Source organism: Prenolepis imparis, unplaced genomic scaffold, assembly GCF_030444845.1.
Source record: "Prenolepis imparis isolate NDT839.2.m4 unplaced genomic scaffold, iyPreImpa1.0 SCAF_6, whole genome shotgun sequence".
NCBI classification, from domain to species: Eukaryota; Metazoa; Arthropoda; class Insecta; order Hymenoptera; family Formicidae; genus Prenolepis; species Prenolepis imparis.
The window spans coordinates 7,983,272-7,999,242 of NW_028141164.1; the positions used below are offsets into that span (position 1 = coordinate 7,983,272).

At 37.9% G+C, this 15,971-nt stretch overlaps 1 protein-coding gene and 6 non-coding genes across 7 annotated transcripts; 2 read left to right on the forward strand and 5 right to left on the reverse strand.

Moving 5' to 3' along the window:
* The first annotated feature begins 5,992 nt into the window (after positions 1-5,992).
* Trnay-gua (transfer RNA tyrosine (anticodon GUA)) lies at positions 5,993-6,086 on the forward strand. The gene is made up of 2 exons: positions 5,993-6,029; positions 6,051-6,086. It is a non-coding gene; the product is annotated as a tRNA-Tyr (tRNA).
* A 579-nt stretch (positions 6,087-6,665) lies between these two features.
* On the reverse strand, positions 6,666-6,737 carry Trnaq-uug (transfer RNA glutamine (anticodon UUG)). The gene has a single exon. It is a non-coding gene; the product is annotated as a tRNA-Gln (tRNA).
* An 81-nt stretch (positions 6,738-6,818) lies between these two features.
* Positions 6,819-6,890, reverse strand: Trnaq-uug (transfer RNA glutamine (anticodon UUG)). The gene has a single exon. It is a non-coding gene; the product is annotated as a tRNA-Gln (tRNA).
* Positions 6,891-6,971: 81 nt separating this feature from the next.
* Positions 6,972-7,043, reverse strand: Trnaq-uug (transfer RNA glutamine (anticodon UUG)). Its single transcript has one exon. It is a non-coding gene; the product is annotated as a tRNA-Gln (tRNA).
* Positions 7,044-7,124: 81 nt separating this feature from the next.
* Positions 7,125-7,196, reverse strand: Trnaq-uug (transfer RNA glutamine (anticodon UUG)). The gene has a single exon. It is a non-coding gene; the product is annotated as a tRNA-Gln (tRNA).
* An 81-nt stretch (positions 7,197-7,277) lies between these two features.
* Trnaq-uug (transfer RNA glutamine (anticodon UUG)) lies at positions 7,278-7,349 on the reverse strand. Its single transcript has one exon. It is a non-coding gene; the product is annotated as a tRNA-Gln (tRNA).
* Positions 7,350-13,436: 6,087 nt separating this feature from the next.
* Positions 13,437-15,646, forward strand: LOC145937408 (uncharacterized). The gene is made up of 9 exons (XM_083040427.1): positions 13,437-13,520; positions 13,608-13,697; positions 13,806-13,868; positions 13,984-14,049; positions 14,138-14,179; positions 14,270-14,341; positions 14,417-14,538; positions 14,825-15,015; positions 15,447-15,646. Exons 1-9 carry the CDS (start codon positions 13,437-13,439, stop codon positions 15,644-15,646), a joined length of 930 nt encoding a protein of 309 aa, XP_082896553.1.
* Positions 15,647-15,971: the final 325 nt, after the last annotated feature.

Sequence of the window (15,971 nt, forward strand, 5' to 3'; positions counted from 1 at the left end):
ACGAGAGTGTGGAAATGTCCGAGAGAGCTGGTTTATCGTAATCTGCACGGCCGGCCAAGTGTCCGCGGTACGTTTATCCTCTGACCATTTCGCAGCGTGGTATATAAAGAGCGGCTTTACGATCCCGCGGAGACGGCGTATTGTCAGGTGGGCGGACGATCCGCAGGTGATCTCGTATATACAGAGTGTCCTAGGAAATCTCTACGAAATAATGAACCTCTCGAAATACAGCGTACGGCTAAAAATTCTTTAGCTTTTTATTTTTCGAGGTTCACAGATTCGTGCGATATTATGTAGAATTTTTTTCTTGATTTTTCTCTTGGTCGATAAAAAAATGTCATCTTTTTACTACCGTCGTAAACTATGCGAAACACCTTGTATATGCAAGTTACATTGTACCTACGCGTTATGGGAGATATATATACAGGACGTATTCTCATTGTGCATTGGGCATTAAGCTCAAGGGGGGTGAGAGAGAGGCGTGCGCGAATCGCGACTGCGAGGATAAGGATTGCGAGGGGGTTGGATCATCCATTTTAAATGCGGATACGATACACTTTTTTTCCTCCGTCTAGCGCTTTTTTCCGCCGAGCCTGTTTCGTAAACACACGAAGGCGAGCTTAATGGCTGAGCGTTTATGCCGCCTCACGTGCTCGTCGTCGCATGCCCGTCAACGCCTCGTTGCACAAACGTTTCTGCTACAAACGCTACTCTTGTTCCGCGTATATACGCTAGCGCGGTGATTAAATAAGTCGTCCGTGTTGCGCGTTTGTGATATAATGGTAGAAAAATCGGGTACACGTATTTTCATAATATGAAAATATTAATTAGTCCTTTATTATAAAATATTAATTAGTGCTTTATTATAAAATGCTCTTAAATGTAAAAGTTAAAACATAAAAATCCGTGCTTTGATCTTGCATCGTTTAATTTTAATTTAATTAAACATACATTTTTTGTTTTAATTTTTGTAAATCTTGATGCAGAGATATACATCAGAGAGTTCAGACTTCTTTAATATGACATTTGCTTACTCGATAATGAATACAATTCTGTGTCTCCCGTTTTGAATCACTGATGCTTTTGAATAATTTACCTTCCTCTTTGTGCCTTGGAACGACAATATATCGCCTTATTTAATGCGTCTGGCGTCTGTAGGATCTACAGGTGTTAAATGGATGGACCATATTTCGCAGTATAGACGCAGGATAATCTGTTATATGATAATCACGACGGCGTTTTGCAATCACGAGTAAATGGCACGAATAAGTAATCGGCGTTCATTAATGCCGATGGATTCTCGTTTCGCGAAGCAGATTGCCGCGGCGCGGTTGTATATATCGGATTCAACGTAGGCGACGACGGCGACATTTTCCTATGATCGTTACCGGAAGTTCATCAAGATGTGACAACGTTACCGTGAAACTCTCCCGCGCGCGCACGCTCGTAAAATACTTTCTCAATTTAAATTTCAGCACGACGATCCCCGACGAACTTTCCGGTTAACGAGCGGAACCCCCGGAACTCAGACGGACGATAAAATACTCCCCGTAATGACGAAACGTGTAATCGAGAATCACACGAGCTTTTATCTTGATATCTTGTTCATGGCGGATGGGGAAATGCATTTCTGAAGAGATATCAAACTCGAGAGAGTTTCCATAACTATACCGAATCGCGATCGTCTCTTAATAAACGATTCATTCGGAAAATTCGGACGATGCAGCATTTTAAATTTCGATTTCAGATTTATTTCTCTGATAATATAAGAGAATAATAGACAAGTTTACATATTAAATGATTATTATCCGCTCGATATCTCTTGGTGTGAATCAGAGTCTATTACTCGCGTACAGCGTGATATAAAGCACCGGCCATTTCGAGTTCTAAATTAATAATTCCGCAGTCGAAACGGGGCCGCTTATCGCCGGCCGAGATAGGTGGCTCTCTAAAAGTTTTAAACGTCTCTCGATGCGGCCGGCTAACGTAACACGGGTAGGTGGTACATATATATATATACGCGGAATAAAAGTTACGCGGCAGTAAATTAAAGAGATTTATGCATCCTTCCGCGACGCCGGATTTATCGCGCTTCGGCCTCTCTCCCGCGGTGAAGCTTAACTGATCGACAATGTCGAGCTTACTTGGCGAATATGTCCGTCGTACCCGGGGTACTTTCGAAAGGTTTCGTATAACCGCCCACTCTCTCTCAGAACTTGGCGGCTGTAAAGTCTGTCTTATCCGCGAGATAATGTACGGATCGTTCTGCAGCTTCCCGTCGTCTCGAGAGGAGAGACGAGACGAGAGGACATTAAACGGCTATCGGATATCGTAGAATTCGCAAATGAGAAGACTGGAGTAGCGTTATCGAGATTAGCGAGAGTTCCGTAAATTGTGTTGAATATTATACGTCTACGATATTATTATATAGTGTGAGGAGAGAGAAATATAATGTTATAATTAGACTTGGCACTATCACGATATGACGTGTCATAAGTAGAAAAAGCGGAAATTAAACTTGGAACGCGTTCAAATTCGATTTTTAAGCTTCTTACTTAAGATTCGTTTAAGCTTAAAATTTACTTCAAGCTTTCACCGTCTGCTAAAATTTATCCTCCGCGTTTTTTAGGTCTATAGTACTTTGAAATTTCATTGTAACAGCGATGTGTGTGTGTGTGTGTGTAGTAATACACATAATTTCAAGCTTTCTATTACCTATGAATCATAATTACGTTTACGTTACTTTAGAGAACACTCTTCGCAGCTAAATGGTTGTAAAGCCTCGGTGTTCCTTCTTATTCGCGAGATAATACGTTGCTAGTCGTCTTTGCGCGGATTACTGCTTCCTCTCTCTCTTTTTCTCTCTATACAAATTCAAGCGAGAGAGAGACGAGGGCGAAAAGACATTAAGTAGCAGGCCGATTGGATAACAAACATTTTATCGCATTTAATTTTGAGAGTGAGCGCCTCCGCGACGTTAAACTTTAACAGCTCCTTTCGCAATAAATAATATTATGCACGAGCGGGAAAAGCTCGCGAGCGAGTGAGCCGCGGGGCAATTAAATAAAATGTGATACCGTTCGAGTTATGACGGGAATCTTTATAGCTTATGGCCGCGTATTCCTTAAATCCCAGCGTAAAGTAACTTTGTCCGTTTATATACGTCCATTTATACACGAAACGCCATATATATTATGAGTGTATATAAATATATATATGTATATATACGTGTGTATACACATTTTTCTAATGCGTTGTCTTGGAACGATTTTATCGAATGCGCTTCCTTTACGAAAAATCCTCAAGGGACTTTAAGTCCGCAAGGAAGCAAGAAAATCTATTCGACAAATAAACTAAATAAACGTACATATATTACTTGGTAAATATCACAGTAAATAATGCTACCATTTTCTAAGTATCGCAAAACGGCGAGCCCGCCGTAATCTCGTTGCCAAGAAACTTCGCATAAATCCAACAGCAGGGCAGCTTCTTGAGCCAATTTCCCATTTATCCATAAAACCTCGATATCTAAGATTTACGCGCGTCACGTCAATTACAAGGTGTTTTATAACAGCCTCTAGGAGCGTGTGGCTCCCAACCCCCTTCGCGACACACCCTCGAATTTATGTCGTAAAAACGTTTATTAGGCATCGAGCGAGTAGGAAGAGGGGGGGGGGGGGGAGGCAGCGTCTTTAAATAAGACGAGAAATTTTTTTATACGCTCAAAGAGTGCGTGTCTCGCATAAAAGCGCCGCCCCGGCGCTCCGTAAAATATAAAAAAAGAAAACGAATCCTTCGAAGACGCCTCCGGAAATGGTCCTCGCATCGCGAGCGATCGCTAAGATGTGGCGATGGTGATTTCTCCATCTATTCCCGTGTACAATGTCGCGACTTAACTGCCCCCTAAAAATTGTTTGTCTACGCGACGCTTATTCGGACTTATACGATCCATCGTGGCGCCGCTTTTAGCCGGTCCATCTCTCTGCTCGTTACCGTCATTGTTTAAAGATGGACTTTAAAGCACGGACTATTGGCTCGGCGACGATAAAACTCTCTCCATTGTGAAACGGAAACACGTATACGTGGATACGGAGATACATACTTCGTAAGGTGAAACGCGTTTTCATATCGCGCTGTTTCCTTAAATATAAATTCTTGTATTGCTATCTGAAATTATATCTTTTTATATACGAGAATATTTTATACTTAATTTACGATGTTTAAATTTTGTCAGCTCTGAAATTGCCAGGATATTGCGTTTGCCTAAATCTAACCGAAATGGAACTTATCCGATATATTCCAGGATTTGTATTTGGCAACAGAAACATTCGGAGAGATGAGAAAATATCTCGCGTCTTCGAACTCTATGAATTTTTAACCAAATATCGTTTGGCAACGAGGTCAAGTCTTAAATAGCGTTTTGCGAGATTGGGCGAACACGAAATATGCGGAGAATCTGCTGTTCTCCTGCGAACAACATACAGCATTTCACGTAATTCTTGGCATCCTTCTTCGGGGTTTGCGGGAAGAGAAACATCACGGGGGGCTCTACCATCTTCCAGACATCGTGAAAACTGTCTTCGTAAACCGGGAACACGTTCTCTCCGCGAATCCCTCATTAAACATTCGTCTCTCATTAAACCAGAGTGCGATCTAGGACCTTAATTCGGCGATGAGGAGTAATTAAGCGACGCGAGAGGAAGGGCGCGGATGGCGAGGTACTTTGTTTCGCCGTAAACCGAGTTTAATGACTTCATGTAAAAATACCCCATCGGCTTTACGATAGCCCACCTCCGCGGGGCCTCCTTGTTTTCTTCCCGGAGGCGTCTCCTTCGTCTACGGCCATAATTTTATAGTTTTATGTAAACTGTATCGGGCCATGAAGCACGGGCGTCTACGACGCTTTGATGGTGATTGGCGTGCATCGTGAGATATAGGATTCTCTAGAGGCCAGTGTTTCCCAAACGAAGAAAATCATGCATATCCGGAAGCTCGTACTTTATTTCAAACACGTTTCATTTTTGAAATTATAATGTTCGGGTGATAAATTGAAGCTAATCGATTTTTCTTTTTCGCTACAATTATCTCTGAATGTTTGTTTTTCTTTTTTCATTTACATTGGTTTAAGTTTTTTGATTAAGCAGTTTTTAATATATTTGTCAGATTTTATTTATCGAGGATTTTTGACACACTAAGATGTATCTTCAATTAAATTTAAGAAATGTACGAAAAATTACATTTTTATCTTAAAATAATAATATGGATAAAAAATGTTTATAATATATATACAAGTGTAACAAGTTTGTGAAACGCTGTTCTTCGCGCATAAAAAATTTAGCTACTTTCCGCGTAAGAGCTTTGACACGCAATTCTTCGCTACCTCAAGACCGCTGCGTCATAAATAAGTGATAACTACATCGCGACATGGCGAAAACATCAGATCAAATATCAGAAAATTTGCAGAATGGAAAGCAGTACGGGGAAGGATTATCTGTGTATATTTTGAATTACTATGCATCTCTCTCTTTTTTTTGCACGATAATAAGCAATCGATAAAAGATAATAAACATAAGACGCGCGCGTTGCTTCTAGAATATTTTTATTCCCATCGCTTAAATATTTTATTATTATTTAACTATACTTAGTTAGCTATGGTTAGCAGCAGTCAGAAATAAAAATAGTTTTGTTTTTATTAAATTCAGCATTAAGAATAATAATAGAGTGTTATTAATATTAATTTTGATTAATAATAATCATACTATTTTCTTTTGACAATTTTTGTTTTTTTTATTTATATGCTGTTTTACTATAAAAAATAAGAGTATTATTTAAGTGTTAAAAATATTTGTCACGTTAATTATAATTATTTTACATTTAAATAATTAATAATACATGTTTGGGTATACATATATACAATAGACATATCTTATGCACTATATATAAAATCTATACAATAACTTGAAGTAGCGAATTGAGCACGTACATTCACAAGCCTTCGATAGCTCAGTTGGTAGAGCGGTGGACTGTAGTTGGGAAGCTCTGATATAGACATCCATAGGTCGCTGGTTCGAATCCGGCTCGAAGGATTCTTTTTTGAAAAATGTTCTTTTCTTTTTATTTGTCAACGTTGATTAAATTTATTATTCGTTTAAACTTACTGATTGTAATATATAAAACTAACTACTGAATCAATACAATGAGACTCCTGATATATTCCACATAGATTCCGATTATACGATATCTATGTGAATTGTACAAAATTTCAAAATACATATTTATTATAAAAGAAATATAAAATTTTTCATAATGAAAAAATGAAAAGATATATCTATCGCATTATACCGGAATGATTTTTCGCATTATACAAATTCATTGAAGTACCACGCTATAAGTTTACTGTACTTCATTAAATTATTAGCATATACAATATATAAATGATTCCATGAACATGACTTATAATTAAGATGTATTTTTAATTAAATCTCCTAAAATAATTATTAGTATCTCTTTATCTTTGAAATTTTAAAAGAAGTGTATCATTGATTTCTAACAAAAATTTTCTGTAAGAAAATTATTCATCAGTTTAAAGATTTGTCGAAACATTCGCTTGTTCTATTTTTATATAAATCCAATGAACAAAAAGAAAGCGTTTGCTGCAAAAACAAAGGTTCCACCGAGATTTGAACTCGGATCGCTGGATTCAAAGTCCAGAATGCTGACCATTACACCATGGAACCTCTGTTTCTTGCTAATTTGCATATTGTATAAATTATTAAATTATTGGAGTTTTTGTTAATATTAATTTAATGCAAAAATAAAGGTTCCACCGAGATTTGAACTCGGATCGCTGGATTCAAAGTCCAGAATGCTAACCATTACACCATGGAACCACTGTTTCTTGCTAATTTGCATATTGTATAAATTATTAAATTATTCGAGTTTTTGTTAATATTAATTTAATGCAAAAGTAAAGGTTCCACCGAGATTTGAACTCGGATCGCTGGATTCAAAGTCCAGAATGCTGACCATTACACCACGGAACCTCTGTTTCTTGCTAATTTGCAGACTGTATAAATTATTAAATTATTCGAGTTTTTGTTAATATTAATTTAATACAAAAATAAAGGTTCCACCGAGATTTGAACTCGGATCGCTGGATTCAAAGTCCAGAGTGCTGACCATTACACCATGGAACCTCTGTTTATTACTAATTTGCATACTGTATAAATTATTAAATTATTCGAGTTCTTTGTAATATTAATTTAATGCAAAAATAAAGGTTCCACCGAGATTTGAACTCGGATCGCTGGATTCAAAGTCCAGAATGCTAACCATTACACCATGGAACCACTGTTTCTTGCTAATTTACATATTATAAATTTATTCTATAATTTATTCGTGTTCTATGTTCTTATGTTCGTATTTATATAAATGATTCGGGGAATCATTTATATAAATTTAATCTAACTTTTAAAAGGAAGATATATTATTACATAAAACAAGCGATTGCGAAAGTGTCTATACAACTATTGATACGAGAAATATAAATAACAAACATCTTATATTTCTTCGTCACAGCTGGGACTCATGTTTCTGAGATACCACGGACAAGCGGTTCAATCTTTAGTAGAGGGTATCGCAGTTCGTGAACGGACGAAAACAATTAATCAGGGACGTACGCGTGTGGCTGCCCTCCGACGGGCAGCCTCGCGGAAACCACTCAAATTAATTTCAAGTCACAGCATATTCTACGATTTGACGTGTTCTCGAGTGACGTCCAATCAGAACCCCCGAACCCCAGATCACGATCCACGCGCACGATCGACCCTTCCCTCGGTTCGCGCGCGGACCGGAATTCGGCGACACCCCCGAATCCATTTCTGTTATACTTTTCGTGTACAATGCGCTCCTCCTTACGGTTCGCTGATCCTTGACTGACAGGATACCCGTGACACTTGCATGCGGGACAATCGGGGGTACCGGCGCAACGTGCTGTTATACGCATAGTGGATCCACTGGTAGGTGCGGCGACGTCGTGCGGGATGACAGCCCGAGCGAGCAAGTGTCATTGTGAAATCACTTTTAGATTCGATTTCGGGGATGATTCAGAGCGGCTGTATAATGCGATTCTCTCTCAAGTTTGATGCGCGTCCGATTTTTTTTTATTTTCCGGAACTTTAACTACGGAACAGAATAATCATTATAAAAAGTATGCATCAAAAATATGTAGGTTTTATTTATATTGATAATTAACACATTGAAATTATTAAGCTGTCAAGATGTGTATTTTCGCTCATCGTTAAGAAACTTAATTACTTCACATAATAAAATAATGTTTCTTTTTATTAAATTAAGACCTCTGTAATGGATCGAGAGAATCAGGAAGACATTTTATCTACTTTCTCTCTTTCACGTAACGCGAGTAGGAAATTTTCGATTTATTTATTTAAATTATATAATTATCTTTCATTCGATCTTTCTACGCCAACTGTGCTCTTACCACGTTTTGTTCGAACGAGTCTCACGCGCAATAATTCTTCAACAGTAGCAAAAGACCCGGCGATCACCCCGGTCTACGATTACATCTTTATGGTTTTATAACGGCTCGTGCGTAAGGGATTCTTATCCCCCGTTCGATTGAAGGAAAGAACACGGAAATCGTGTTTCCACGGAGCGAGATCCTCTTCCCTCGGTTTTACTCTTACCCCCTGTGCAAATTCGCTTTATCGTCGCGACCGCCGTGGAAAGCCCTCGCGCCCCTTCATACTGGCGCGGGAAGACGTCGTGTGTACACTTATTTCATGCTTGGTGGAACATCGGGACTCGAAGGAAACATCCTTTTCTCTCTTCGCAAGGCGCGCGAAATCGAAGAAAGCCGGGGCGGAATATTTTTCGGTGCACGAACCGTGATAATTTTGGACGGTGGTATACTTACGAAAAGAAAAAGAATAACATATAAACGGTTTTAAAATGTTTGAGATATTATTCGAAGATATACTTCTTATGGAAGTAGAAACGATATATTTAGAGCAAAGTGCTAACATATGTACATTATTAATGTGCTGAAGTCAAAGTACCGTGAAGAGATTTCGTAAAATTTAATATTCTTGAAAATCTGTTTTATTTTTGTGCTAATTTTTTTTCAGCTTTCATGTATGAAATATTATTCATGAATAATTTCTTTGAACACCTTGTTTTAAGTTTCTCTTTATTTTTTTCTCAAATAAAAAATTTTATTTTGCAATTCGCTAACTTCTTATTTAATATTATAAAAAAATGTTTTAAATTAAAAAGTTTATTAAAATATCATCTCGCATTTTTTTACATTATGTTTTGTGCATTGGTTTCTGTCAATTGATTTTTTATTCATCAAACTTACTTTTATCTTCTGTAATTTTCCATGATTCTATTATATCCTCGTATAGATATATTCTACGCCGTATATTACTTGATGCTTGTAGAATGACATCAAAGCACAATGACGGAAATACTCGGTGACAGAAGATGCATTTTGTCATACAAAAGGCCATATGCGTCTAGAAACGCTTTGTCGTTGCTGCATTTTTTCCTTTTCTTCTACTAATGAATTCTCCGTACGGATGAATAATTGGTATCTCGCATTATCCTCAATCAACGCGACTGTCCTCGCGGATCTGAGGATCTTATGGACGAAATGAGGAAAAGAGAAAAGAAGGGAGAAAGAGGAAGAGGGACTGCGATATCAGTGAAAGCGGGAGGGTGAGGAGATGTCGGGAAACGGTAGCGAAAAGTGCATCAGCATGGGGGCTTTGCTGATTTACGAGGAGTCGTTGCTAGGAGAGCATTAATATCCGTGACGGAATATTAAACCGCGAGCGTCAATGGGTACATCTTCAAAGGGATTTTCATGGCGTCTCTCGGGTACGCGAGGAAAGGAGAAAAAGAGAAAGAGAGAGAGAGAGAAAGCCGCGTCCTCCCGCAAGATTATGAGATTCTTGTTAAGTGTCACGTGTAAAGAGTTCTTTCATACGCGACCGAGCCAACCCGCGGCGCCGCTCGTGAAATACCGTCAGATAAAGGTGACATGAAAATTTATCGAACGCGCGCGGGGTTTTCAGAGATTCGCTTTAAACTCCCCCCCTCGTCAAATCCTGGTCTCGCGTACGCGGGGTGGAACGTAAGCAGGCTTACTTTGTCAGTTTCACCGCGGGAAGCGAAAGAATAGAAGATTGCGGATGCAGCTCGGAGCTAAGTTTAACAGAGTGCCCGTTCTTTATCCTGTGTAAACAATTTTTATCGCCTTTTCGTTAATATATTTTTCTAGATTTTTAAAATTTTAATAATATTTTTGTCGCGTCTCTCTCGCATTCGAGGGCGCAATTGAATATCGCTTGCTTCTGATGATTCCAACGTGAAGAAACATGAAATCCAGCGACGTAAAATTTTTGTCCTTCTCTTTATTACGCGAAAAGAAAGTCGGAGAGAGACATTATCCGCGACACAATACGAACGCGGAACGCTCGAGGAAGGACGTTAATGAGATAAGAGAAGCGGACGCGGGGGTCGATTCGAGGTAATAACAGGGAGGATTTTTATAACGAGGATCGACCGTCTTCTCTTGGGGGAAGCAGCAGAGAAGCGAGACGCCTCGCGCTCGCGTTTGCTAATCGCAAACGCTATGTCGTCGCTCACTTGTCGTATCCCCGCTGCGTTTCGCCCCTACGTCGTCGTCGGAGGCGGACTTAATTATCTAATTAATTAACCTCAATCAGAACGATGAGTAATTTCTCGCTCGGCTGGCGCCTTTGCCGCCGAGACTTTCTTGTCGCGGGGAGCGAATTACGGATGAGCTCACGGCAAATCGATTATGTCCCGATGCTGTTGCCCCGAAACGCTGTTAGTTTGCACACAAGAGAGAAAGACAGAGAGAAAGAGCTCCTGCCAGAATCCTGCGATATCCTGCTCTAGGTGGCCTACCAATTTTCCTCCCCCGTGGCTCGCTCGCCTTTATCTTTGGCGCTTACGCCGATCGCACGATAACTCGCTCGTGAAGGGCGACTGTGGTCGTTCGTCCTTCGTGCGGAGTTTAGTGCGGTGAAGCTTGGGTTGATTCGAGGGATAAGGAAGATAAACGAATATCCTTGCGAATCGCGGCTGACCTCTTGCTCCGGCTATATTCTCATAGAAAGTGTCAAAAGAGAAAGCAAGTATCTGTATTGTAATTTAGAGACAGAGCATTGTATGTCATTATAATATAAAAAATGTAGAAAGTTAATGAGTTTTCTTCAAATGATAGTAACTAACTTTCCGAAATTATCGGCAGTTTCAAGACGATAATATGAATAATAATGAAATACGGAAAGTTATAATATAAGTCATCTGTTTCTCGGGATAAAATAATTGTATATCTTACATTTCGAAGTCAATTATTATTGATTCAAGTATCACGTTTGTTCTACTAACTTTCCTTAAATCCTCGGAGCAAACCGACCGGCCTCCCTTCTCAAAATAATAGCGGCCCTTTCACGGTAGCCTCTCGATTTCCATTTCGGATATTCCAACCTCGCTCCTCCTCTCAATCTACAAAACCAGGTCTTTTCTCTGCGACAAAAGCACCCTCGAAGCTACACACCCGGCTGCGCGGCGGCACCGCCCCCGATGTGTAACTGACGTTTTTGACGCGTCAAGTGGTTCCATCGCGCTTACCATCCTCCAAGGGTCGGCACGTTTATCGGCTACTGTTTTACATAAATATCCCCGGGAGAACGGGGCGGATCGGCGCAAAGCAAAGTTGCGGGACGTGGAACGTCGCGGAGATTCCTCTAAGTGATCTCGAGTGTTTTCGCAGTTGATTCGACGTTTTCGCGCCGGAGACTTTTTTAAGCCCCGTTTAACCCTGGCCCCGGGCTAACTTCGGTATTTAGTTAGTCAACCCTGCCCGCGAGGCGTCATGAGAAACGACAAGTGGCTCGGTCTCGCCCCAGCGAAGGTTCGAGCGTATCACGGCTGTGCACATATTCGGAAGCGATGCTGCTACATGTGTGTTGGTGGATAGTAGATGGTTAGTTCCTCTCTGTGTATGTGGTTTCTCGTCACATCGAACGCTCTGTATGCCTTTCATGTGATAATCCTTGTGTATTTAATCGGAGGACATCGATGGAGCCGACTCGGCGTTTCAAACGTAAAAAGTAAACGATCCCCCGTGGATTAGTTCATAATTTGCTTTGAGCGGAGGACAAAATAGAGAGAGAGAGTGTACTCGAACTTTCCAGACGAGTGTTTGTTTAACAGTTTAGATTTTTTCGACTTTGATTTTTGCCGCGTGTTTCTCCCAGGGTCGCAGACTCATATAGTTTTATTTAAGTTTACATTAAATATATATTTTAGCTATTGGGTACCAACCCGTGACGAAGGTGCCTTGTAATAGCGCCTTGTAATGTTGGGTTTAATACGTTATTACTTTAAGCCACATTTAATGACCAGCGGTGCTGACGCCGGAAATTTGAGCTCGTAAAATTACAAAGCTCGTCGTTTAAAGTGAAAATGCCGCATAGTAATTACAACTTTAGTACAACAAATTTAGTAAATAAATTATAAATTGTGTTATTGAAAAGATTTAAAAAAAAGATTGTTGCATTCAAATAACAGAATAGCATGAAAAAAATGAAAGATAATTCGGCAGTGTATAATAAATAACGATTGATAAGATTAATTATGATTTCTGCGTTGTTTCATATTCTATCACTTATCGCTAAATTACACTGTATTATCGCAGGAATTATCTAGTATATATATACTATATTAATCTCGCAATCTTTGCAATCCATAATATAGCAATCGATGTATAAATAAGTTATCTGCTTCAACACGTATTTTCAGATTTTAATTATGTTTATATAGAAAGAGATTACGTTATCGCGACTCCCTTAAGCGTTATTATACGGATCCCTATACGAGGGAGATAATATTCTATGTGATAAGGATTTTTAGAAACTACACATTAGAAGATACAACGCATAAAAAATTGTAGATTGAGAATAAATTTTTAAAAATTTAAGTGGTGAACATGTTATATCGAAAATATTAATATTATATACAAGTATAATTTTTTAATACATTGTAGAATGTTCACACGCACACATACGTACGCGCGTTACTACACTTTCGGAAAGTGTTGATTATCGATATTCACCAATAAAAGTCGACGAAACTTTGACGAAAATTACTTTATTCCGTGAAGTTGTTCTCGCGATATTCCACTATTCGCGAGAAACTTATCGAACGACGGATATAAACGAGACACATTCACACGATGCCGTAAAGTCGCCTGGAAATTCGTCGTCCCACATCTTATTACAGAAATACGTTGCACGAGTTTCTATACTTGTCAACGCTTGCAGTTGAGTTTCCTTGATTTTCGTAGCTCTTTACTTCGCTAATGGATTACGCTCTCGAGGATGTTCTCGCAGAGGTCGCGTTATTTCTCCCAGCTGTCGAGATCCTATCCGATTTTGAAGCTCGTTGACATTTACGATCACCAGGTAATTGCGATTTAATGAGAAAATGAAATAATTTTGACAAATATATATCGTTTATGTCACATTTTTGCATCTTCGTTTATTACGCAGTCTTTTATACGAGCGTACGTTTTGGATAACTTTTACATCTGCATTTTGATGTACATCCTGTTCTACGCGTCATTATGGTACGCTAATTACGTAAGTAATCATTACGACTGAAAGCCAAATATAACACGATTAATTCGAAAAATCAGCATCTTGAATGTTAAATTAATTTTAATACGATTTTCGATACAATTGTTCAAGATAATCAAACGAATTGAAAAATCGAATCGGAAAATGTCAATGACAGTTGCAGAGAACAAGACAGTGAGTTTAGGATTATGACATTTATTCATTCAAGACTAATGTTTTTATTTTAGTTGATTATTAGAATAATCTATTAATAATTTACTCGCTTTTTTAATAAAGAATTTTTTTGTAGAAATTAGACAGATTAGTATCGCTGAAAAATAAAAAGGCGGAATTCGAAGAAGTGATCGTGAAAACAGTTAGACATATATACATCTTGTTTTTTATTTCTATAATAACGCCTATAATTAATGATTGATGATAATTAACGATAATGATGTTTACAGACAGATACGCAAAAAATTACTACAAAATATCTAGAAGATGAAGTAAGTTAAGAGTTGAAAATCGATGTAAATCTATGTATAAACAAAACTTCTTTAATATATTCGTATCGTAAACATCACTTAATTATTCAGATGCATAGGCTCAGCGTGGAATTAATCACGACGTCCAATAAAATCGTCGAATTAGAAAGAATCGTTGAAAAAGTAATCGTCGTTTTTTGACACGTATTCTGTAGCTACCAATTTTTACCCGCTTCAGTAATTATTATTAAATCGTAGATGGTTTTTAGTACAAATATCCAGACAAATCGCTTACATATTCAACCGGTGTCATCGCAGCCGGTGAAGGTGAATGTACACGAGGACACGAGGATACCGCGAATCCGCTCGAGAAGTTCAAGGTGCAAAAATATGAATATTTCGTTCTCAGTAAATCAAATATTCAAAAATCTTTTGAATTTTACATTACGGGCTAATTAAGACTATGATATAAGTAATGATGATATAATCATGATTACGAATATAATATCAAGTTTGTAAAAAATATCATTTAATTGATTCAGATGCAATTAACATATAGCATAATTAAATATCCTTTTTTTTATGTCGACTTGACTGAAATAAAAATTAATCGAGAGGATTAGTAATATATTATATTACGTAATTATTGTCGAACGTGATTTGAAGATCCTCGAACCGTCATTTCCGCCGTCCGTACCACCGGAACCTCCGCCTCGAAAGTACGGGATCTTTGTCAGTCGACCGCCTGGGCAACGTAGACCGCCGTCTGCAGTTGCACCTGCAACCCCACCGCCAAAAATCGGATTCAAACAATAGCGCTTCGGCAGAAGCTTCCTCGGAATCTATCATTCGACGTCGTAAGACGCTCTGATTACATTATAGATATATATGCAATTTATTCGAACATTATAAATTTCTTGTTTGGGTGGAAAATGATCAAAGTAGAGACGTATTAATTCACGAAATTCTAACACATTCGGATTGTGTTATTGACATGGATTTAGGTCGATCGTAAAGTCGAATCATTCATCGCAATTGTAATTTCATACAAAGGAAGCAGACAATGAGATCAATATTATTCAATCCAAGAATATATTTATTCTTGAATTCTCATTATCTGCTTCCTTTATCTTTATACAATCGTTCCAAAATTTTATATTTAATTCTTGCAGCTTTATAAATGCTTCTTTTTTTTCAGTTATATAAATTAAATTTTGATATTGTCTTTCTTGTCTATGTGTAGTATATATTCTTAAATTGAGTTAATTTTTGAAATTCTATTCTACAGCTACGAATAGAATTTCTTCAAGACACAGCAATTATCATGATGGTGATCGAAAGAGATATCCTAAACGACTTAAGATGCGCTCGCGACGATCTTCGTATTGTAACATGCGTAAGATCCACATAGATTCTTTAAAGAATGTCACACCTTTTACCAAATCATTATTAGGACTTGCTACAATGTTTTATAAAGTTATACATTAGTAAAAATATAATATTTCGGCAATTTTAACGTTTCAAAGATGATTTCTATAATCTTTTCTCATCTTGCTTTTGTATATATTTAAAATGTTATTTACATAACATGTATTATTTATATATATATATATATAACATATTAGAAATAATATGTGATTTTATTATGATAATATCTGTTTTTATAATACTGTGTTCTTATAAAATTATGTGAAATTTTATATAATAAACATATATTTTTTTGTTATCCATTTTATTTTTGTATTTCGTTGTATTTAATTCGAGTTTAATTGAAACATATGCAATATATTTTCTTTATACGTCTGCCGCAGTA

What these genes read in the sequence shown, in the direction of transcription:
- LOC145937408 (XM_083040427.1), top strand. Translation starts at nt 13,437, where the DNA reads ATGTTCTCGCAGAGGTCGCGTTATTTCTCCCAGCTGTCGAGATCCTAT. An exon ending in CATTATGGTACGCTAATTAC is followed by an intron (nt 13,698 to 13,805) that starts GTAAGTAATCAT and finishes CAATTGTTCAAG; the next exon opens with ATAATCAAACGAATTGAAAA. An exon ending in TAGAAAGAATCGTTGAAAAA is followed by an intron (nt 14,342 to 14,416) that starts GTAATCGTCGTT and finishes ATTAAATCGTAG; the next exon opens with ATGGTTTTTAGTACAAATAT.